This window comes from Oncorhynchus kisutch, linkage group LG11 (genome assembly GCF_002021735.2).
Source record: "Oncorhynchus kisutch isolate 150728-3 linkage group LG11, Okis_V2, whole genome shotgun sequence".
Lineage (NCBI taxonomy): Eukaryota > Metazoa > Chordata > Actinopteri > Salmoniformes > Salmonidae > Oncorhynchus > Oncorhynchus kisutch.
The window spans coordinates 74812698-74838152 of NC_034184.2; the positions used below are offsets into that span (position 1 = coordinate 74812698).

At 43.9% G+C, this 25455-nt stretch overlaps 1 protein-coding gene across 3 annotated transcripts; it reads left to right on the top strand.

Annotated features, from left to right (window-relative positions):
- The first annotated feature begins 301 nt into the window (after window positions 1–301).
- qtrt2 (queuine tRNA-ribosyltransferase accessory subunit 2) lies at window positions 302–24400 on the top strand. Of its 3 annotated transcripts, none has more exons than XM_031835121.1 (9): window positions 302–390; window positions 914–1118; window positions 1216–1271; window positions 2520–2596; window positions 3789–3998; window positions 9330–9529; window positions 15043–15221; window positions 22038–22149; window positions 22380–24400. In XM_031835121.1, exons 2-9 carry the CDS (start codon window positions 919–921, stop codon window positions 22648–22650), a joined length of 1305 nt encoding a protein of 434 aa, XP_031690981.1. In that variant the 5' UTR covers window positions 302–390; window positions 914–918; the 3' UTR covers window positions 22651–24400. The 3 variants fall into 3 exon arrangements, with proteins under 3 accessions (XP_031690981.1, XP_031690983.1, XP_031690982.1); XM_031835123.1 differs by having other exon boundaries at window positions 15043–15194; XM_031835122.1 differs by having other exon boundaries at window positions 336–390; window positions 918–1118.
- The last annotated feature ends 1055 nt before the right edge of the window (window positions 24401–25455 follow it).

Sequence of the window (25455 nt, forward strand, 5' to 3'; positions counted from 1 at the left end):
ATTATCATAGTCCCACAGAAAGAGTTTGCAGATGTTATAATGTATGCACACACTCTGTCTATTCAACAGCAAATTACGTTTTGTAACGAGAGTTCTGCAAATTGTCACTAGTTTACCACAGCCACAAAGTTTAAATATCGTACATATTTATGGAAACTAAAATGTGCTTTTTAGTCTTAATTTAAGGTTAGGTTAGGGGCAGCAACATATTTTAATAAGATAAATTGTACAAATAGGCGGGCTTCAGCCATAATATGAATGGGGATTTGTTAAATAGTGACGACCCTCTCTCTGCAAGCTCCGAAAATGATGACGTCTAATGGAAGTGACTGGAGTGCGTGCATCGTTCATAAGTTCGCGACGTGTAGTTTTCACGTGCTTTGGTTCCTGGTAAGCTAAAGATGCTTAATGTTCAATTACTATGTTTTGAAAATATGAAAACGTTACTTTATCCTGTTGAGCTTTGTCTAGGTTTTTCGAAAATCAGACAAATGTAAACATTTATTACGCTGGACTATTAAAAACGCCACTGAATTTGGCTACAAGTAGTGATAGCGAATGCTAACAACATCGTCAAGCTAGCCAGTTGTTTTCCCATTTTGGCCATAGTACGTATGGACATACATTTTAAACTGTAAACATCTACATTTTTTACTGTAATCATCCGTTTCTATTATGTTCTATTATATGCTTATAATATACCTTTCTACTTGCACCACAAATGTCAATACTCCATATTTCACACTTGCGTGTTAGAGGGCATAAAATCTGTGATGCATTGTGGGTATATTTTGACTGACCGATCTACTACTCATTATTTGTAGATCAGTCAGTCAAAATATCGATGTAAAACAAGCCCACTCTATTTCATTATCTGTCATCATCCCTCTTGTTTTGCTCCTCTGTCTGTCAGGCAGGATGAAGTTGGAGCTGTCCATGGTGGTGCAGGGCTGTCGGCTAGGTGTGCTGACGGGACTGGGCAGGGCAGGACAGCACTCCCTAGAGGTGCCGGGGTGCCTGCTGTACACCCGCTGCGGCACTGTGCCACACCTCACCCAGGACACTTTGCACACACTGAACAACCTGCCCTCCGTCACGCAGCTCACCCTGAACACACTGTGAGAGCCTCTTCCATTAGCACACTCTTTCCCTGTCTCTCTAACACACACATCAAAATATTATTTAAAGTACTTGCTTTGTGTGTACTTCCTTTAGAGCGGAACACCAGGAAGTATTGGAGGAGTTCAAGGAGGGAGTCAGGAAGTTTGCAGGTTGGCACTGACTATTCTTGTTGATATTATGCCTCACTAGGGGTGGATATAATTTGTGGAACATTGCAACAGGAATCTGTTTCAAAAACTTGGTAAAGTACAAGGTTGCCAACAAGCAACGCATACAAAGTAGCATGCTCAATTCACCTAGCTAACTAGCCGAATAGGCATCAATTCACCACGTAGCTTATTCTTAATGTTTGTCCATAGGCTACCAGAGTGTGGAAAGAGTGAAAAACGTAATGAATTAGCCCACACCCTACCCGGTATCGTTTTCTGCCCCTATACAACTTTGTATGTGTTGTTTGTTGGCAACCTTGTAATTTACCAAGTTTTTGAAACAGATTCCTGTTGGACCGTTCCACAAATTATACCCACCCCCTCACTACATCTACTGTCTGCGCCGTTGCAGTAGGAAAGTCGAACATGTCATGCATTCATATGCTTAGAGCATATCATATTAGACATGCTCTACTGAGTGACCAAACTTTCATTAATGTAAGTGAAAGTGTCTATAGTTTTTAACATGAACACATGTACAGAACTTTCTATACATTTTGTCTCAGCTTTACTAGAAAGCAGTTGGACATAAAGAGAAAAGTACATCACTTCGTTGCTGAATATTTGAATGGATGAGGCAGAAGTGCAGTGTTGAAAAGCACAATCGGCCTTAGCCCTTTCTAAGAGCTCCGGATGTATTCTTCATAAGTCCCAAATGGCTTTGAAACAGTCCTCATGTAGGAAAGTCAAAAGTCATCACTCTCTAACAGAGATGGCTGGCTGTAGTGTGGCACCACTGAGCTGTTTCCTGCCCCTGGGCAAGCCAAGTTGAAATGAGAAAATGTAATTAGCGTCCCAGCACTTGTTCACACGCAGGGAATTATTACATTGTGTCTTGAGGCGGGCAGGGAGAGAGTAACCTGATTGGGTAATTAAAAGTGAGCGTGACACCGCCTGCCAGTGCTTGTTGCTTTTGTTTAGGTTCTGGTTTTGTCACCTTCTGATCTTCTCTCACAGCTAGCCTCTAAGGCCACGCCTCCTCTCTTGCATGGCTTCCAGTGTGTATTTAACAGAATTAACTAACTATCTGACAATACCAACAAGTCTATGTATCTGCCTCCTGCTGCTGTGTAGACTATTAGTCGATGCGTCTTTTACGCATGCTACTGGACCGGCTGTGCTGTCTGTTCTGCAGTAGGATGAATGCAGTGTTATGCATGCTTTAATACTGCGGTTGACCTTTCACAGGTCTTCATGACACGGTGTTGTACTGCTCCCTCCACGACCCTGCGACCTCATGCCCCCCAGGTCACATCACCAACAAGGTCAGAGGTCATGATTGAGGTTCTACTTATCCAGCAAAAAATATATTTTAGACTAAGCATTGGTGTCTGTTATGTGTGTGTGTAGTTGTATGTGTCAGAGTTGACACTAACAATAGATTGTTATAACTACAGTGCATTCGGGAAAGTATTCAGACCCCTTTACTTTTTCCACATTATAACGTTACAGCCTTATTCTAAAATGTATTATATTTTTTTCTCATAACTCTACCCCACAATGACAAAGCAAAAATGTTTATTTTTTAAATGTTTGCAAATGTATTAAAAAATAAATAAAAAACAGGAAATATTTCATTTACATAAGTATTGAGACCCTTTACTCAGTACTTTGTTGAAGCACCTTTGGCAGCGGTTACATCCTCAAGTATTCTTGGGTATGACGCTACAAGCTTGGCACACCTGTATTTGTGTAGTTTCTCCCATTGCTCTGTTTGGCCGGGCGGCCAGCTCTAGGACAAGTCTTGGTGGTTCCAAACTTCTTCCATTTAATAATGAGGGAGGCCGGTGTGTTCTTGGGTACCTTCAATGCTGCAGAAATGTTTTGGTACCCTTCCCCAGAACTGTGCCTCGACACACTCCTGTCTCGGAGCGCTATGGAAAATTCCTTCCACCTCATGGCTTGGTTTTTGCTCTGACATGCACTATTAACTGTGGGACCTTATATCGACAGGTGAGTGCCTTTCTAAATCATGTCCAATCAATTGAATTTACCACAGGTTTACTCCAATCAAATTGTAGATACATCTCAAGGATGATCAATGGAAACAGGATGCACCTGAGATCAATTTCGAGTCTCATAGCAAAGGGTCTGATTACTTATGTAAGTAAGGTGTTTTTAATTTGTAATACAATCCATTTTAAAATAAGGCTGTAATGTAACAAAATGTGGGAAAGTCAAGGTGTCTGAATACTTTCCAAAGGCACTGTATACCAAGATAGCTTTGGGAACAGAGAACTTTATTGAGATCAAATGTTTTATCGGTGAGGAAATGTGCAGAATGTCGGCCAAAACCCTTCTTGTTCCATCTTCTCCCACTTCCGGCCACTGTGCTTCCTCTCATCACCATATTTGGTACTGAGAGGAAACGCCAAGAGGATGCTTCACATTTGTACATCCAGTAAATTATCTGGCTCATTATTCCATCTGTGCTAACACTGTCTGTGTTTGTTCCAGACGGTGTCTGTGTGGGGCAGTGGCGGTCGTATCGAGCTGACGGTTGCGAAGTTCATGGCTCTTCAGAAGGCTGTCCAGCCAGACCTGTACCAGAGCATGGCAGACGGAGAGACTTGGCAGATCAACACTTCTCGCAAGAGGGTCCGCAAGTCAGTGGACCGCACCCTGGCCCACCTGGATGAGTGTCTGCTGCTCCACCACAAAACACAGGTCTGTCTGGGACTGATGCTGCTGTAGCCTCACATAAGGCCATGATGATGCTCCCAATATTAGAGGAATTCAATTAAAAGCTTCACCAACATGGGGTGTGACAGTCATTTATAAGTATACTGTACAGACACGCGCTACTTTTACTGTCAACATATCTCTCTCTCTCTCACCCTTTCCAGTGTGTGTACGGTCATGAAAATCCTGGAAAAGTAATTGAATTTTAAAATCAAATCTGAAAATTTTAGGAAAAGTCTGAATGAATTACATTTCTCTTTAATGTAATTTATTTATTCACAGTTATATATTTTAACAGTCAAATAAACATATCAGCCAGGTTCGGAATAACAAAGTGTGTCTGTTTTGTGTGAGACAAGTGGGCTGTTGCTCAAGGAGAGATAGACAGTCGGACAATTCAGCAGCAGCAGGTAGTAGGCCTATAAAATGTGATAGAGAACAGACTAACTAGGTAGGTAGACAATTCAAAACATACAGTTGGAAGTTTACATACACATAGGTTGAAGTCATTAAAACTATTTTTTTCAACCACTCCACAAATTTCTTGTTAACAAACTAGTTTTGGCAAGTCGGTTAGGACATCTACTTTGTGCACGACACAAGTCATTTTTCCAACAATTGTTTAGACAGATTATTTAACTTATAATTCACTGTATCACAATTCCAGTGGGTCAGAAGTTTACATACACTAAGTTGACTGCCTTTAAACCTGTCTGGGAACGGGAACCCCTCGCCAACAGCCAGTGAAATTGCAGGACGCCAAATTCAAACAACAGAAATCTCATAAATCAAAATTTTCAAACATACAAGTATTAGGCACCATTTTAAAGATAAAATTCTCATTAATCCAGCCACAGTGTCTGATTTCAAAAAGGCTTTACAGCGAAAGCTCCAGAAACGATTATGTTAGGTCACCACCAAGTCACAGAAAATCACAGCCATTTTTCCAGCCAAAAGCTGTCACAAAAGCAGAAATATAGATCAAATTCATCACTAACCTTTGATCTTCATCAGATGACGCTCATAGGACTTCATGTTACACAATACCTGTATGTTTAGTTCGATAAAGTGTGTATTTAAATCCAAAAATCTAATTTTACATTGGCGTGTTATGTTCAGTAGTTCCAAAACATGCAGTGATTTTGCAGAGAGCCCCATCGATTCACAGAAATACTCATAATAAACATTGATAATAGATACAACTAAAATACATGTAACTTTAGATAAACTTCTCCTTAATGCAACCGCTGTGTCAGATTTTTCTTTTTACTTTACGGAAAAAGCATACCATGCAATAATCTCGAGTACGGCGCTCAGAGCCCAAAGCAATATCCGCCATGTTGTGTAGTCAACATTAGTCAGAAATAGCATTATAAATATTCACTCCCCTTTGATCTTCATCAGAATGCACTCCCAGGCATCCCAGTTCCACAATAAATGTTTGATTTGTTCGATAAAGTTCATTTATGTCTAAACACCTCCTTCTGTTAGCGCGTTTAGTAAATAAATCGAAACTCACGTGGCGCGGGCAAGTCCAGCGGAAAGGTCGGACTAAAAGTCCAAAAAGTTATATTACTGGTCGTAGAAACATATCAAACGATGTATAGAATCAATCTTTAGGATGTTTTTATCATAATTCTTCAATAATGTCCCAACCGGAGAATTCCTTTGTAGAAAAGCAATGGAACGAGAGGTAACTTTCTCATGACCGCGCGTCTCGAGCACATGGCTCTCTGCCAGACACCTGACTCATTCCCCGCTCATTCAGCCCCCCTTCACAGTAGAAGCCTGAAACACCGTTCTAAAGACTGTTGACATCTAGTGGAAGCCTTAGTGCAACATGACCAATATCCCACTTCCTATCTTCAATAGTGTGCTGAGTTGAAATACAACAACCCTCAGATTTCCCACTTCCTAGTGGATTTTTTTCTCATGTTTTTGCCTGCCACATGAGTTCTGTTATTCACAGACATCATTCAAACAGTTTTAGAAACTTCAGAGTTTTCTATCCAATACTACTAATAATATGCATATATTCTCATCTGGAACTGAGTAGGAGGCAGTTTACTCTGGGCACCCTTTTCATCCAAAGGTGAAAATGCTGCCCACTAGCCCAAACAGGTTTAAACAGCTTGGAAAATTCCATAAAATCAAAAGAAATCAGCCAAAACCTCAGGGAAAAAAAATTGTAGACCTGCAAGTCTGGTTCATCCTTGGGATCAATTTGAACAAACACTTGAAGGTACCACGTTCATCTGTACAAACAATAGTACGCAAGTATAAACACCATCGGACCATGCAGCCGCCATACCGCTCAGGAAGGAGACGCGTTCTGTCTCCTAGAGATGAATGTACTTTGGTGCGAAAAGTGCAAATCAATCCCAGAACAACAGCAAAGGACCTTGTGAAGATGCTGGAGGAAACAGATACAAAAGTATCTATATTCGCAGTAAAACAAGTCTTATATCGACATAATCTGAAAGGCCGCTCCGCAAGGAAGAAGCCACTGCGCCAAAACCGCTATAAAAAAGCCAGACACAGTTTGCAACTACACATGGGAACAAAGATTGTAGTTTTTGGTTAAATGTCCTCTGGTCTGATGAAACAAAAAATATAACTGTTTGACAATAATGAGGAAAAAGGGGGAGGCTTGCAAGCCGAAGAACACCATCCCAACCGTGAAGCACAGGGGTGGCAGCATCATGTTGTGGGGGTGCTTTGCTGCAGGAGGGAGTGGTGCACTTCACAAAATAGATGGCATCATGAAGCAGGAAAATTATGTGGATATATTGAAGAAACATCTCAAGAAAGCTTGGTTGCAAATGGGTCTTCCAAATGGACAATGACCCCAAGCATACTTCCTTTTTGTGGGAAGCTTGTGGAAGGCTACCTGAAACGTTTGACACAAGTTAAACAATTTAAAGGCAATGCTACCAAATACTAATTGAGTGTATGTAAACTTCTGACCCACTGGGAATGTGATGAAAGAAATAAAAGCTGAAATAAATCATTCTCTCTACTATTATTCTGACATTTTCAGATTCTTAAAATAAAGTGGTGATCCTAACTGCCCGAAGACAGGGATTTTTTACTAGGATTAAATGTCAGGAATTGTGAAACTGAGTTTAAATGTATGTAAACTTTTGACTTCAACTGTTTTTTGTACCCTCTAGTTAACCGTTAAGCTATACATGTTTGTCATGTCAATGTCCCAAAAAACCACTGACACTTGTGTCGTGTCTTTGGCTTTGCCGGATTAAGTGATATGACATGCTATTCTATAAAATCCTTTCTCTGTAATTAATATTACCTGATTGAGCTAATCATGTAAATGTAATTAACTAGAGAGTCGGGGCACCACAAAATAATATTTATAGAGCTGTTATCTTCCGAATAAACTCTTAAAGACCTAGTAATATTTTACATCAATAGCAGTCAATATTAATCATCACCTTAATTCAGTCTCATCTGAAAGTTGTAAATTCTTGGTTATCTTCACGAACCCTGGCTAACAAGTTGACTCAGCAATACAAAATTGGGTTTAATTATTTATTTACTAAATACCCAACTAATCACACAGAATTACATATACACAGAATGAATTATACCTTGATTACAAATTATGTCATAAAGGAAAACGTCCCAGGACAGAACAGATATGACAGCTGGTTACACAAAAGAAAAGGGGCTGGGTTTGAGTGAAAGAGCGGAAAGACTGAGGAACAAAGGGAGAAGCTGTGCTATCGTAAATACAGTATCTTATGCATTCTAATTTACCGGCCGTTTGGAAAAGGAAAATGTAATAAGTATTTACTCTGAGCTGCACTTCGGTAGGTTGGTGGTAGATGGAAGGCCGTGTTGCCCAACCGAGTCCTTTGAAGAATGTCTCTGGTGGTAAATTGGATACGTTGTGGTAATGTCATTGTGTGGTACACGGGATACTCTGTCTGTTCTTTCCTAGCTCACGTTTGCAGCTGCTGTTGCTAACTCAACGGCTAGGAGGTATCACTTCTGTAGTGAATAAGAGTTCAAAGTTCATACCATTCGCAACCAAAGCTCATGCTGAGGTTGGCTTAGTTCTGTAGTTGACATGTTAGTCCTTTTAACGCAGAGGCTGCAGACCTCACGTACTTGGAACAGGAGGTTACATTTTCATCAAGGCTTTATATAGTGGAGCGAGAAGGGTGTGTTTGAAAAGTTTTATAACCCATGTCTCTTCACAGGGGCGGGCCACTGATTGAGCAGAGCCCTAATCTTATGAAAACCCAAATCTCTCATTTGGAACCTAAAATTACATTTAATCTCTTCACCAATAATTTTATATTCAAACATTTAATTTGAACAACAATTCCATGTGAATCCGATAACTACAATGTGCAGACTTTCCACTGTAGAATTTGTCATCCTATCATTGATGAGAATGTCTCAGATGACAACCGAACTGACATCATATTCATTAAGTACATATGTTCAATTGGTTGGATTACCAGAATATAGTTCATTTCCCCCCACCTTCTGATGTTCTTCTGATGTTGATCATTTTTTAATGAAACGAACGATTCACTTTGCCATTGTATTAGTTGGGGTTCAGTTGAATCACATTGAATTGAATCGAATCATGTGAATCAGAATAATTTGTGAATCGGGAACATTTAATTTTAGGAAAATTTGTGAGATGTACCATTTATTTTGGATTATGTGGATCTTGTTTTGTAGATACTTCCAGTTGATTTGGGCATCCAGTTTATGAGGCATTGTAACTCAATAGATGCTAGTCAGCCTGCAAAGTAAACACTTCTAAGGTAGCCAAATATGACTGAAGAAAATGTGTGGATTCTTTATCTATAATATATTGAATGAGTGACTTACTTAAAAAAAAATTTTGGTTGCAATGTTTTATAGCCAATGGGTGTACAGGCTTTTATTATTGTCCTCTTCTAGCAAACTACACTTTAGAAGTAAGCTGCTCAACCGACCCTGATAAACTGTCTCTGACGTGTTTGAGCAGGGCTTGATCAGAAGCCTGCACACCCAGTAGCTCTCCAGTCTGAGGGTTGACCACATGTTTTATACAGTTGCCTAACAGGTATTCTACTTTGTGCGAGGTGCCTTGCTCAGAGACAGGAGATGGTTCATGGAATCAGAGAGCAGCCTCCCAGTGTCGACACCACATTACGCTTACTTTTTTATACCTTCTGTACATCGAGAGGCCGTCAATCGTTGGTCATGGAAATTTGGTTAAAAGTCATGGAAAAGTCATACAATTCCATGTCAAAATGTGTATGAACCCTGTCTTTCTTTCTCTGTGGTCTCCAGGAGCTGAGTGGGGTGGAGGTGTTGGGGGTGGTGGAGGGAGGAGATGTGCTGGAGGAGAGGGTGCGGTCGGCCAGGGAGACGGCCAAGCGGCCAGTAGGAGGATTCTGTCTGGACGGGCTCCATACTGCAGCCATGGAGACACACCTCCGGACCCAGCTCATCACCGCCATCATCAAGGAGCTGCCTGAGGACAAACCCAGGTGTGTGTGTGTGTGGTCCACCCGTAATCAAATGTTAATCTTATAAAGGCTATATAGCATACAAAAACTCTTCATAGGCACTACATGGCTGCATCACAGACCCCTTTCTGTGTTAGAAAAAAATAGTTGCACAAGGGCAATGGGAGTTCTTAATAGTTCCTATTTATTTGCTTATGACTGTATTTCACACTACTTTTGGATTATAATTGGATTTTAAAGCTTGCATGAATGTCCTGCTTAATACACTGCTCAAAAAACTAAAATAACACATCCTAGATCTCAATGAATGAAATATTCTTATTAAATACTTTTTTCTTTACATAGTTCAATATGCTGACAACAAAATCACACAAAAATTATCAATGGAAATCAAATTTATCAACCTATGGAGGTCTGGATTTGGATTCACACTCAAAATTAAAGTGGAAAACCACACTACAGGCTGTTCCAAATTTGATGTAATGTCCTTAAAACAAGTCAAAATTTGACTCAGTAGTGTGTGTGGCCTCCACGTGCCTGTATGACCTCCCTACAATGCCTGGGCATGCTCCTGATGGGGTAGCGGATGGTCTCCTGAGGGATCTCCTCCCAGACCTGGACTAAAGCATCCGCCAACTCCTGGACAGTCTGTGGTGCAACGTGGTGGATGGAGCGAGACATGATGTCCCAGATGTGCTCAATTGGATTCAGGTCTGGGGAACGGGCGGGCCAGTCCATAGCATCAATGCCTTCCTCTTGCAGTAACCGCTGACACACTCCAGCCACATGAGGTCTAGCATTGTCTTGCATTAGGAGGAACCCAGGGCCAACCACACCAGCATATGGTCTCACAAGGGGTCTGAGGATCTCATCTCGGTACCTAATGGCAGTCAGGCTACCTCTGGCGAGCACATGGAGGGCTGTGCGACCCCCCCCCCCCCCCCCCCCCCCCCCAAAGAAATGCCACCCCACACCATGACTGACCCACCGCCAATCCGGTCATGCTGGAGGATGTTGCAGGCAGCAGAATGTTCTCCACGGCGTCTCCAGACTCTGTCACATCTGTCACATGTGCTCAGTGTGAACCTGCTTTCATCTGTGAAGAGCACAGGGCGCCAGTGGCGAATTTGCCAATCTTGATGTTCTCTGGCAAATGCCAAAGGTCCTGCACGATGTTGGGCTGTAAGCACAACCCCCACCTGTGGACGTCGGGCCCTCATACCACCCTTATGGAGTCTGTTTCTGACTGTTTGAGCAGACACATTTACATTTGTGGCCTGCTGGAGGTCATTTTGCAGGGCTCTGGCAGTGCTCCTCCTGCTCCTCCTTGCACAAAGGCAGAGGTAGCGGTCCTGCTGCTTGGTTGTTGCCCTCCTACGGCCTCCTCCATGTCTCCTGATGTACTGACGGACACAGCAAACCTTCTTGCCATAGCTCGCATTGATGTGCCATTCTGGATGAGCTGCACTACCTGAGCCACTTGTGTGGGGTGTAGACTCCGTCTCATGCTACCACTAGAGTGAAAGCACCGCCAGCATTCAAAAGTGACCAAAACATCAGCCAGGAAGCATAGGAACTGAGAAGTGGTCTGTGGTGACCACTTGACTTGGAGTTACATTGTGTTGTAATTACCCTTTTGTGACTAGGGGGCAGTATTTTCATTTTTGGATAAAAAACGTTCCCGTTTTAAACGGGATATTTTGTCATGACAAGATGCTCGACTATGCATATAATTGACAGTTTTGGATAGAAAACACTCTGACGTTTCCAAAACTGCAAAAATATTGTCTGTGAGTGCAACAGAACTGATGTTACAGGCGAAACCCAGATAAAAATCCAATCAGGAAGTGCCGCATTTTTTGAAAGCGCTTCATGCCAATGACTCCTTATATGGCTGTGAATGAGCTTACGCTTTCTACGTATTCCCCAAGGTGTCTACAGCATTGTGATGTCTTTTTACGCATTTATGTTGAAGAATAGCTGTAAGGGACCACATTGAGCAAGTGGTCACATGATGGCTCCTGCAGATAATCTTGCGTAAAGTACTGAGGTAGCCATTATTCCAATCGCTTCTAATGAGAAACCAATTGTCCCGACGGATATATTATTGAATAGATATGTGAAAAACACCTTGAGGATTGATTCTAAACAACGTTTGCCATGTTTCTGTCGATATTATGGAGCTAATTTGGAAAAAAGTTTGGCGTTGTAGTGACCGCATTTTCTGGTCGATTTCTCAGCCAAACGTGAAGAACAAATGGGAGCTATTTCGCCTACAAAAATAATATTTTTGGAAAAAAGGAACATTTGCTATCTAACTGGTAGTCTCCTGAGTGAAAACATCCGAAGTTCTTCAAAGGTAAATTTATTTAATTTGATTGCTTTTCTTATTTTCGGGAAAATGTTGCCTGCTGCTAGCAGAGCCTAGCATAGCATTATGCCATGATAAACTTACACAAATGCTTGTCTAGCGTTGGCTGTAAAGCATATTTTGAAAGTCTGAGATGACAGTGTGATTAACAAAAGGCTAAGCTGTGTCTCAATATATTTCATTTGTGATTTTCTAGGAAGATTTATGTCTGCTGCGTTATGCTAATTAGTTTGAGGCGATGATTACGCTCCCGGATCCGGGTTTGAGAGTCGCAAGAAGTTTTAAGTGTTCCCTCAATTTTTTTGAGCAGTGTATAATGTTTGCATCATAATCGCAAATCAACTGAATTATACTTAAAAAACACATTGGCTAGCTTTTGTTACGGCCAATGTCATTGAGCGTTAGCATTTTAGCTAACAAATGTTGCATCCAAAATAGTTATTTTGCGAAGATCACAACCAAATATAATCTTCGCTAATGTTCAAGCAATAACCAAAACATTTTAATCATGTGAGAACCCAAAAGGTTATTTTGTTTAGAAGTAATAAAAACGTAAATCTGTTGAATGGACGCAGATGGCGATGACTCCCTCACTGCAGCCAAGAGTTGCTCGCATCTGTGCGTGACATCAGTGTGTCGTGTACTGGAAAGGGGTCTATAGCTTGTGACATAACAGCTCCCTCTGTAGGGGGCATTGGCAGGAATGACATATCCCACTATGTTTTGTTTATTATGACTAAACTGTCAAAACAGAACGATGTGCTCTTTGTCAGCACATTGTGTGTGTGCTGCAGCTCTGCCTCAGGCAGCTGCTCTCTCCCACTCTCTCTCTCCCTCGGCTGCTTCACGGCAGTAAAAGTTAGTTGGTAAATCTATCAACATCTCTCAGAGGAAAAACTGAGGCTGCCTTAAAAAAAAGTATCTGAATATGTTGCTAATCTTTTTCAGAGGGAAGAAAAGTTGCTGGCAGGAATCTGAAATGTCACAATAACATAGATCAAAGCTACCGAGTTGGCAACCCTGCCCATTAACACTTCATACGCTCTAGCTAGCGAAATCTAGCCCAAAATCAGGTTTAAGTGCCCCTCCACACCAGCTCCAGTTGCCAGCTTTTACCCTTCTTACTCACCCTGTCTACACCTACACGCCCATAAACCCTAAATATGAATGCACCTTCCCACTCTCTCTCCTTCCCTGACTCACTCCTCCTCTCCTTACAGCACCAATTATTTGTGTTTCTCCTTCCCTCACTCCACCCCCCAAAGCAGGATACTCTTCAAAAACAATCCATACCTCCTATAACACTTTTTAATTATCTCCCTCTCTACTCCTCTCTCCTCTGTTCCAGTCTGTCTATTCCCTCTCTCCACTCCTCTTTGTCTCTCATCTGCAGTCTGGCTCTTCTCTCTCTCCACTCCTCTTTGTCTCTCATCTGCAGTCTGGCTCTTCTCTCTCTCCACTCCTCTTTGTCTCTCATCTGCAGTCTGGCTCTTCTCTCTCTCCACTCAGACCAATTTTAGAATGTACAGCAGGGACCAGGTGAGGGAGAGAGGACTGACTGACCAAGTAATGGCTCTAATTGAGTGATCATGTGACACCTGTGAAAACCAGGGGTTGGAAACGGTTCAGGGAACAGAACTGAAAAATGAATACATTTTTAGAGGAACAGAATCAGAACCAGGAAGAAAAGTGATCTATACTGTTCTGGAACAGAACCACTATTTTAAAACACAAACTTGTTAGCGACCCTGTTCCAACACCAAGCCAAGTCTCTGTAGTGTAAAGACATTCAAAGTTCCTTCATAGAAGCCGCCACTTCCTAGGTATATTTCTGTGGGCCTAGTTCAGATAATGCATGTCATAACAATGCCCTCGTCCACCCTCTCTCGCCTTCTCCCCACCTTCAAAATTTCAGTCGTATCTCGCGCCCTACACTTGTCTGTCCATAGCGCATGTAAACAACTATAGCCTAGGCAGCCGATAGCGCCCATGACTAAAAAACTATAACTTGCCCGCTTATAGCAAGCTGCTCTGTCCAAACTGATTGGTGAAGTAATTTAAGGTTGAGCTAATGTAACAAAGAAACGATATAACCGGTACTGGTTCTGGACTTTATTTTGCAGGTCGGAACAGTGGAACGGAACTTAACAAACAAAATGTTTGGAAAAATAATTTCAATTCCAACCCCTGGTGAAAACAAAGCGACCCCCACCCCCCATATTATACACTATTATTAAATTCTACCCCACACACACTCAACCCTAAAACCCCCTAGTGGACTGCTGTTACTCTCACAGTGGGAGACTAAGAGGAAGACGAACACCCCCCCCCTCTGTCCTTCCATCACTCTGCGCTCATAATGCTCACTCAGAATCTCCAGGAAACCATGGCAACCCCTGCCTTCCCTCCTTGGAGCCATGGCAACCCCGTTCCCACTCTTCTTCCAGCTGCACTGGGAATACTGGTCTGGCTAGAGAGTAGACTCCCCACTGAACTCAGCCTGCTTCCCAGTGCCCCAGTGGTGGGGAGACCTCTGTCCTATTCCTCCTTGCCCTGGAGGTGAGGGAGCCGACTGGTGCTCTGGGGTGGAGAAGGAGTGGTGGCGAGACAGTGCTGCAGGTGGTATCAGAGACCCCCAGACGCTCCCTTTGGGCCGTACTGCGTTTCCATAATGAAAAGAGGCTCCATCGGGCCTGTGCTGGGTCAGCCTGCCCCTGGGTTGTGGTGGTGCTGGGAGATCCACTCCCTACCCCTGGCCATCATTATGGGATGGTAAATTAGTTTGGCCCTGGAAACCCGAGGCAGTGGAGTAGAGAGAGTGAGGGGGGAAAGTGAGTGATTTTGAGACTGAGGTGGGTTAAGGGGGGAATGGGTTTCAGGAAGATTGCACCCCCCCCCCCCCCCCCCCCCCAAATCTGTTTTTTTCTGTCTGCTATGAGCATGCATGTGTTCTGTGTATGGATGTTCAGTTTTTGTATTGATTTTGGTGTGTGTGTGTGTGAGCAAGAGGGAGAGATGCTGCATCTGTAGTGCTTCAGGGATAACACTGATAGATAAGAGATGGGTAAGAGTCTTTCAGTTTGTCTGGTAATTCAATCATTGATCAACAGTGTAATACGTTTCTGTCTGTTTGCCCGCCTGCCTCTCTCTTTCTGTCTGTCAGGCTGCTGCAGGGTGTGGGGCGGCCAGACGAGGTGCTGGCGTGCGTGGAGGCGGGAGTGGACCTGTTTGAGAGCTTCTTCCCCTTCCAGGTGACCGAGCGAGGCTGTGCTCTCACCTTCCCTTTCAACATCACCACTGACCCAGAGGCAGCAGGTACAGGTGTACAGGTACCCCCAACAGGTCTGTGTGTTCCATAAGCACCAAATAGCTGACTACTAACCCTTATGTGACCAGCTACTTGAATTACTTAAACAAATGGGGGTGCATCAGATGCCACCCAATTCAATTATTTTCATTCTGCTGGCTACTTGTGATGTTTTGAGAACACATTGACAGCTGTGATGCGGTACTGTCAGAACCATGGGCCCGCTCCACACATACAGGTGTGATACAGTGCTGTCAGAACCATGGACCCGCTCCACACAGACAGCTGCTGTGATGCAGTACTGTCAGAACCATGGACCACTGACAGCTGTGATGCAGTACTGTCAGAACCATGGACCACTGACAGCTGTGATGCAGTACTTTCAGAACCATGGACCTGCTCCGCACAGACAGCTGTGATGCAGTACTGTCAGAACCATGACCACAGACAGCTGTGATACAGTACTGTCAGAACCATGGACCTGCTCCACACAGACAGCTGCTGTGATACAGTACTGTCAGAACCATGACCACTGACAGCTGTGATGCAGTACTGTCAGAACCATGCACCCGCTCCGCACAGACAGCTGTGATGCAGTACTGTCAGAACCATGACCACTGACAGGTGGGATACAGTACTGTCAGAACCATGACCACTGACAGCTGTGATGCAGTACTGTCAGAACCATGGACCACTGACAGGTGGGATACAGTACTGTCAGAACCATGACCACTGACAGCTGTGATGCAGTACTGTCAGAACCATGGACCACTGACAGCTGTGATGCTGTACTGTCAGAACCATGACCACTGACAGCTGTGATGCAGTACTGTCAGAACCATGGACCACTGACAGTGGGATACTGACATGGACCACTGACAGGTGGGATACAGTGCTGTCAGAACCATGGACCACTGACAGGTGGGATACAGTGCATTCAGAACCATGGACCCGCTCCACACAGACAGGTGTGATACAGTGCATTCAGAACCATGGACCACTGACAGGTGGGATACAGTGCATTCAGAACCAAGGACCCGCTCCACACAGACAGCTGTGATACAGTACTGTCAGAACCATGGACCACTGACAGGTGGGATACAGTACTGTCAGAACCATGGACCACTGACAGCTGTGATACAGTACTGTCAGAACCATGGACCACTGACAGGTGGGATACAGTACTGTCAGAACCATGGACCACTGACAGCTGTGATACAGTACTGTCAGAACCATGACCACTGACAGCTGTGATACAGTACTGTCAGAACCATGGACACGCTCCACACAGACAGGTGTGATACAGTACTGTCAGAACCATGGACCACTGACAGGTGAGATACAGTACTGTCAGAACCATGGACCACTGACAGCTGTGATACAGTACTGTCAGAACCATGGACCACTGACAGCTGTGATACAGTACTGTCAGAACCATGACCACTGACAGCTGTGATACAGTACTGTCAGAACCATGACCACTGACAGCTGTGATACAGTACTGTCAGAACCATGGACCACTGACAGCTGTGATACAGTACTGTCAGAACCATGGACCACTGACAGGTGGGATACAGTACTGTCAGAACCATGGACCACTGACAGGTGGGATACAGTACTGTCAGAACCATGGACCCGTTCCATTTGGCCCTTCAGCCCCTTTCACTACCTTGTTTTGCTACAGTGGTTACAGCTCTGAAACACTGGATAGGTGTTGTCATGAAGGAGAAACGTCCTCTGGTCCTGATTGTAGGTCTGCCTATATTGTTACGCCTATCCGGACCTTTCAGAACCCATGTCAGACTCGTCGTGTGTGTGATGGGGTCAGTTAGGTTAACGATTTGTGTGGGATTGATACTAATCCCAGTACGGTCATTGCATTGATTGGAAAATGTACAGTGGCTTGCGAAGTATTCACCCCCTTTGGCATTTTTCTCATTTTGTTGCCTTACAACCTGGAATTAAAATACATTTTTGGGGGGTTTGTATCATTTGATTTACACAACATGCCTACTACTTTGAAGATGCAAAATATTTATTATTATGAAACCATCAAGAAATAATACATTTTAAAAATGTACTTGAGTGTGCATCTATTCATCCATCTGACCAGGTTATCTTCTTCCATATGTTTGGAGTCTCCCACATGCCTTTTGGCAAACACCAAACGTGTTTGCTTATTTTTTTCTTTAAGCAATGGCTTTTTTCTGGCCACTCTTCCATAAAGCCCAGCTCTGTGGAGTGTACTGCTTAAAGTGGTCTTATGGACAGATACTCCAATCTCTGCTGTGGAGCTTTGCAGCTCCTTCAGGGTTATCTTTGGTCTCTTTGTTGCCTCTCTGATTAATGCCCTCCTTGCCTGGTCCGTGAGTTTTGGTGGGCGGCCCTCTCTTGGCAGGTTTGTTGTGGTGCCATATTCTTAAAAATTTTTAACAAGGGATTTAATGGTGCTCCATGGGATGTTTAAAGTTTCAGATATTTTTTTGTAACCCAACCCTGATCTGTACTTCTCCACAACTTTGTCCCTGACCTGTTTGGAAAGCTCCTTGGTCTTCGAGGTTGACCGATTAATCGGAATGGCCGATTTTAATTAGGACCGATTTCAAGTTTTCATAACAATCGGATATCTGTATTTTTGGGCACCGATTTGCAGATTTTTTTATTATTTTTTATTATATACCTTTTAACTAAGTCAGTTAAGAACACATTCTTATTTTCAATGATGGCCTAGGAACGGTGGGTTAACTGCCTCGTTCAGGGGCAGAACGACAGATTTTTACCTTGTCAGCTCAGGGGATCCAATCTTGCAACCTTACAGTTAACTAGTCCAATGCAATAATGACCTGCCTCACTCTCGTTGCACTCCACAAGGAGACTGCCTGTTACGCGAATGCAGTAAGCCAAGGTAAGTTGCTAGCGAGCATTAAACTTATCTTATAAAAAACAATCAATCATAATCACTAGTTAACTACACATGGTTGATGATATTACTAGATATTATCTAGCGTTTCCATGCGTTGCATATAATCTGACTGAGCATACAAGTATCTAAGTATCTGACGGAGCGGTGGTAGGCAGAAGCAAGCGCGTAAACATGAATTCAAACAGCACTTTCTTTGCGTTTTGCCAGCAGCTCTTCGTTGTGCGTCAAGCATGCGCTGTTTATGACTTCAAACCTATCAACTCCCGAGATGAGGCTTGTGTAACCGAAGTGAAATGGCTAGCTAGTTAGCGTGCGCTAATAGCGTGTCAAACGCCACTCGCTCTGAGCCTTGCAGTGGTTGTTTCCCTTGCTCTGAATGGGTAACGCTGCTTCAAGGGTGGCTGTTGTCGTTGTGTTGCTGGTCCGAGCCCAGGGAGGAGAGGGACGGAAGCTATACTGTTACACTGGCAATACTAAAGTGCCTATAAGAACATCCAATAGTCAAAGGTTAAGGAAATACAAATGGTATAGAGGGAAATAGTCCTATAATTCCTATAATAACTACAACCTAAAACTTCTTACCTGGGAATATTGAAGACTCATGTTAAAAGGAACCACCAGCTTTCATATGTTCTCATGTTCTGAGCAAGGAACTGAAACGTTAGCTTTCTTACATAGCACATATTGCACTTTTACTTTCTTCTCCAACACTTTGTTTTTGCATTATTTAAACCAAATTAAACATGTTTCATTATTTACTTGAGGCTAAATTGATTTTATTGATGTATTATATTAACTTAAAATAAGTGTTCATTCAGTATTGTTGTAATTGTCATTATTACAAATCTATTTGGAAAAAACGGTCCGATTGAATCGGTATCGGCTTTTTTGGCCCTCCAATAATCGGTATCGGCGTTGAAAAATCATAAACGGTCGACCTCTAGTCTTCATGGTGCCGCTTGCTTGGTGGTGTCCCTTGCTTAGTGATGTTGCAGACTCTGGGGCCTTTCAGAACAGTATATATTCTGAGATCATGTGACAGATCATGTGACACTTAGATTGCACACAGGTGGACTTTATTTAACCTCTTGAAACTAGGGGGCACTATTTTCATTTTTGGAAAAAGAACGTTCCCAAAGTAAACAGGCTATTTCTCAGGACCAGATGCTACAATATGCATATAATTGACAACTTAGGATAGAAAACACTCGAAAGTTTCCAAAACTGTCAAAATATTGTCTGTGAGTATAACAGAACTGATATTGCAGGCGAAAGAAAGAAAAATCCAATCAGGAAGTGACTCATATTTTGTTCCTATGCATCCCTATCGCCCATTGAAAGGGATATCAACCAGATTCCTTTTTCTATGGCTTCCCTAATGTGTCTACAGCCACTAGACATAGATTCAGGCTTTTATTTAGAAAAATGAGCGTGAACGACAACATTGCGTCAGTGGTCTGTTGGTGGCTCTGAGTGATTTGTGCGTAATAGACAAAGGCGGCCATTGTTCCTCTCGCTCCTACTGAAAAGCCAATTGTCTCGGTTGATATATTATCGAATAGATATTTGAAAAACACCTTGAGGATTGATTATAAAAATAAAAAAACGTTTGCCATGTTTCTGTCGATATTATGGATTATGGATCTTTTCGGCATTGTCGTGACCGCAATTTCCGGTGGATTTCAACAAAACGTGGACAAGAAACGGAGGTATTTTGGCTATAAAAATCTTTAGACAGCAAATGTTCCTTTTGTTCCATAACTGGGAGTCTCGAGTGAAAACATCCGAAGCTCATCAAAGGTAAACGATTTAATTTGATTGCTTTTCTGATTTTCGTGACCAAGCTTCCTGCTGCTAGCTGGACATAATGCTATGCTTTTGATAAACTTACACAAAAGCTTGTCTTGCTTTGGCTGTAAAGCATCATTTCAAAATCTGAGATGACAGGGTGATTAACAAAAGGCTAAGCTGTGTTTCACTATATTTCACTTGTGATTTCATGAATATGAATATTTACTAGTAATATTTTTTGACCGTTGCGCTATGCTAATTAGTGTAGTTGATGACAATTCTCCCGGATCCGGGATGGGTAGTTCTAATTATGTGACTTCTGAAGGTAATTGGTTGCACCAGATCTTATTTAGGGGCCTCAAAGGGGGTGAATACATATGCACACACCACTTTTCTGTGTTTTATTTTTTTGCTTTTCACTTCACCAATTTGGACTATTTCGTGTATGTCCACTACATGAAATCCAAATAAAAATCCATTTCAATTACAGGATATCATGCAACAAAATAGGAAAAACCCCAACTTAATACTTTTGCAAGGCACTGCACATGATTAAACATTACAGTGGGCTCTCATGGGCGAAGGCTGTGATCACGCTGTTGAAGATAATTGATGTTAATCAGTATGATGATGAGGAGGATTTTGAAGTTAAGAGTCATGGGGCGTTGGGCTTTTCCCTCACCGCAGGGAGTCCAGCAGAGTACAGCAGTCTGTAATTCACTCAGATCCGTCTGCCACTGTAGACAGATCTCTCTGTTGAACAGAGGCTTCTTTGGCTTAACATCATGAATTAATCAACAAACTTTGTTCCCAACCAGCTTCCAGTTCAATACCACTGAGAATTATGGCAGCAAAGACCAGCGAGTGTGTGTGTGTGTGTGTGTGTTTTTTAATTTCTGTGTGAATATGATAGAAAGTGTCTTTATTTATAATTGTGTCCCTTGCTGTGTGTGTGAACAAGATAAATAGAGACGTGTTTGTTTGTTTGTGGGGATAAGATGCCGTATGCGTTTTCTAGCCCTCGGTTAAATCAAATAAATGGGTGGAGATACAAACCCAACGGGTCAGTTGGTGAAATTAAATCAATGAACGATCTCACTGTTACCCCAGTAAACCGATAACAATTAAATTATGCCCTGCCGTTAATCTCTGATAAAGGAAAAGAAAACACAATATGATTAAAGTGTTCCTGAGGGAAATTGAAGCCTCCCGCGGGATTTTCCATTTGAGAACTGTAAAAGTTTTTAAATCAGGCCAAAGTAACAGATTCAGAAGTTGAGGATCAGACCGATTTAAGTATCAGATAGCACTAATCGATTCTGCACGGGGGAGTGTAACGAGGTTCACTGGAGGTGAGTGTTAGGACAGGACTGGGGTCCATCAGCGAATGAGGAGACAGCATCCAAATCCCCCCTCAGCTAATTAGAGGGCTCTGTGGGGAGGTGGTGTCACAGCCCTCACCCCAATCTTCCTCTTCTCTGGCACCACAGTCTTACCACCTGCCATCCTTGCCCTCTCTCTCTCTCCTTCTCGCTATCCTCCCTTGCTCTTCAGATCACTCCCTCTATTCACTCTCCCTCCATCCCTCTATTCACTCTCCCTCCATCCCTCTGTCAAACTCATCTCCCCTCTCTTTACTATCATTCCCTCCTGACCTGACTTGTCTCTCAGGCTCTCTCTCCTCTCCATTTTTCACCTCTTTTCCCACCTCCTTTGCCCCCCCCCCATCCTGTTGTTCTCTCCACTCTTGTTTTCACCTTTAACTCTCGCTCGTACTCTCTCTGTCACACTGACTGGATCATTCTGTTTGCCCTTCAGTTGACCTTTAGATGGAAGTGCCTGATAACAATTTAATGAAGCTGTTGGGTGAGGAATTTCCCTTGTGTGGGGGGGATGCTTTTGTGGGTTTTGGTGGACGGGGCCTTGAATACAGCAAATACTGATATTCCTTTGTGGGAAAGGAGAAGATCGTGAATTTGGAACACAATGGGCCATAATTGGTTTAGGATGTATGGTTTTAGGACATGATCTGACTGCTATGGACTTTGGAATGTGTGGGTTTAGTAAATGGATCAGATTGGTCTAGTTGAATGGGTGTGGCCAAAGGGATTGATTTGATTGGTGTGTATTTTGGCAGTTGTGGAGTTGGACAAGCACGAAGCTGCTATAGGTCAGAAGAATGGAACCGATAATCCCCAAGAAGACCAAACCAAGATGACTCCTTTTGAGATCAACCTGAAAGATAATAGGTTTGTGTCCATTTGTGTTTGTGCCAGTTGGTGTATGCACGTGTGCCTCTGTCCCTCTCACTCTATTCTAAGGTGTGTGTGTGTGTGTGTGTGTGTGTGTGTGTGTGTGTGTGTGTGTGTGTGTGTGTGTGTGTGTGTGTGTGTGTGTGTGTGTGTGTGTGTGTGTGTTCCTGTTTCATCTGTGTGCGCGTGTGTGTCACTCTGGGTGTGTGTGACCCTCTGCTCTCCAGGTACAGAGAGGACTTCAGTCCCCTGGTGGAGGGGTGTGGCTGCTACTGCTGCAGGAACCACCAGAGGGCGTACCTACACCACCTTCTGGTGACCAATGAGCTACTGGCTGGAGTACTGCTCATGCTCCACAACACGGCCCACTACTACGCCTTCTTCACTGCCCTCAGGGGGGCGCTAGCCAGCGACAAGCTGGACCACCTCAAGAAAAGAGTACTAGAAGGACCAGGCAAGGGGATGAGCGGGGAGGGGGCTGGGGAGAGGGATGGATAGGTTTGTTGTAGAGGTAAGGGTGGGACAGGGAGGGGCTGGGGAGAAGGTGGGGCGAATGGAGGGAGTGATCCAGGTGAAAGTGTTGGGAGACCTTTTCTCTCCTTCCTTGAGGAGACTCTGTGGGTTTGAAAGGTGGCTAGATGAAGGTAAAGTTTCTGTTTAATTGCACTCACCTACCCAGTCAGATCAGTGATTACTTTCAGGCAGTCAGGATGCATTTTGGGGACTCCAAGGAGAAATTGGCTTTGCAGCGGGCGGCAGTCATCCATTAAAACAAAATAGGCATCTCAACAAATAAAAAAGATATGACAAGAGAGGGAGCAAGAGGACCAGGTGAAGGGGTGTGGAGGGCCAGTGGAAAGGGGCCAGGAGGACCAGGTAGAGGGCCAGTGGAAAGGGGCCAGGAACACCAGGTAGAGGGCCAGTGGAAAGGGGGCAGGTGTAGGGCCAGTGGAAAGGGGGCAGGTGTAGGGCCAGTGGAAAGGGGGCAGGTGGAGGGCCAGTGGAAAGGGGGCAGGTGGAGGGCCAGTGGAAAGGGGGCAGGTGGAGGGCCAGTGGAAAGGGGGCAGGTGGAGGGCCAGTGGAAAGGGGGCAGGTGGAGGGCCAGTGGAAAGGGGGCAGGTGGAGGGCCAGTGGCAAGGGGGCAGGTGGAGGGCCAGTGGCAAGGGGGCAGGTGGAGGGCCAGTGGAAAGGGGGCAGGTGGAGGGCCAGTGGAAAGGGGGCAGGTGGAGGGCCAGTGGAAAGGGGGCAGGCGGCCCAGGTGAAGGGCTAGTGGGAAATGGGTGCAGGAGCACCAGATGAAGGGGTGTGGAGGGCCAGTGGAAAATGAGCAGGAGGACCAGGTAGAGGGCCAGTGGAAATGGGGCAGGAGGACCAGGTAGAGGGCCAGTGGAAATGGGGGAGGAGGACCAGGTAGAGGGCCAGTGGAAATGGGGCAGGAGGACCAGGTAGAGGGCCAGTGGAAATGGGGCTGGAGGGCCAGTGGAAATTGGGCAGGAGGACCAGGTGGAGGTCCAGTGGAAATGGGGCAGGAGGACCAGGTGGAGGGCCAGTGGAAATGGGGCAGGAGGACCAGGTGGAGGGCCAGTGGAAATGGGGCAGGAGGACCAGGTAGAGGGCCAGTGGAAATGGGGCAGGAGGACCAGGTGGAGGGCCAGTGGAAATGGGGCAGGAGGACCAGGTGGAGGGCAAGTGGAAATGGGGCAGGAGGACCAGGTGGAGGGCCAGTGGAAAATGGGGCAGGAGGACCAGGTAGAGGGCCAGTGGAAATGGGGCAGTGCAGATGCAAAGTTTGGTAACAGAATGACGGCTCAAACAGCACAAACTGTCGTTCTGTTACCAAACTTTACATCTGCACTGTTCATCAAGTAAATGTCTTTTTGTCAAATGTTCTGTGGAAATTGTTAAAAGTAGTCCTTGTGCAGACCTGTATCATTAGTTTAACTTTGCAATCATTGTTTTTTGTTTGGCATACATTTTATACATCGGTCTCGATGTTACTGTGGTGTTGTCCTATAAACACCTCTGATGCTGTCAGCATCATTTTACAAATACACCTGATGCTGTCAGCATCATTTTACAAATACACCTGATGCTGTCAGCATCATTGCCTATTGCTTTATTTATCTGTTTGTCATTTAGGTCCCTCTTTTTCTGTAATTCATATTTTTCGCACTCAATCAAGTATCTGATGAAAACTGGGATAGTTTTTTTCCCCCACGTCTAATAAAAGTCATTGCTTTATACCTGACGGTTTTATTCATTCATTTTCCGTATGCAAACAAACACACACTGTATAAAAGTGACTGATGCATCCTGTACCCTGGTATACAGTCGTGCAGAATGAATGGTTGTCGGGGAAACGTTCATGAGGAATACACTATTTGGTGTATTATACAGGGCCTTCAGAAAGTATTTAGACCCATTTTCCTACATGTTGTTACGCTACAGCCTTATTCTAAAATAGGATTAAATAAAAAGAAATCCTCAATCTACACAGAATACTCCATAATGACATAGCGAAAACAGGTTTAGACATGTTTGCAAATCTAATAAAAATAAAACATACCTTATTTACATAAGTATTCAGACCCTTTGATATGAGACTTAATATTGAGCTCAAGTGCATCCTGTTTCCATTGATCATCCTTGAGATGATTCTACAACTTGATTGGAGTGCACCTGTGGTAAATTCAATTGATTGGACATGATTTGGAAAGGCACACCTGTCTATAAGATCCTACAGTTGAAAGTGCATGTCAGAGCAAAAACCAAGCCATGAGATCGATGGAAATGTCCGCATTGGTCCGAGACAGGATTGTGTCGAAGCACAGATCTGGGGAAGGGTACCAAAACATTTCTGCAGCATTGAAGGTCCCCAAGAACACAGTGGCCTCCATCATTCTTAAATGGAAGAAGTTTGGAACCACCAAGACTCATCCTAGAGCTGGCCGCCCGGCCAAACTGAGCAATCGGTGGAGAAGGGTCTTGGTCAGGGAGTTGACCAAGAACCTGATGGTCACTCCGACAGAGCTCTAGAGTTCCTCTGTGAAGATGGGAGAACCTTCCAGAAGGACAACCATCTCTGCAGCACTACCAATCGGGCCTTTATTGTAGAGTGACCAGACGGAATCCACTCCTCAGTAAAGGCACATGACAGCTCACTTGGAGTTTGCCGAAAGGCCCCTAAAGACTTAGACCATGAGAAACAAGATTCTCTGGTCTGATGAAACCAATATTTAACTTTTTGGCCTGAATGCCAAACATCACGTTTGGAGGAAACCTGGCACCATCCCTACGGTGGAG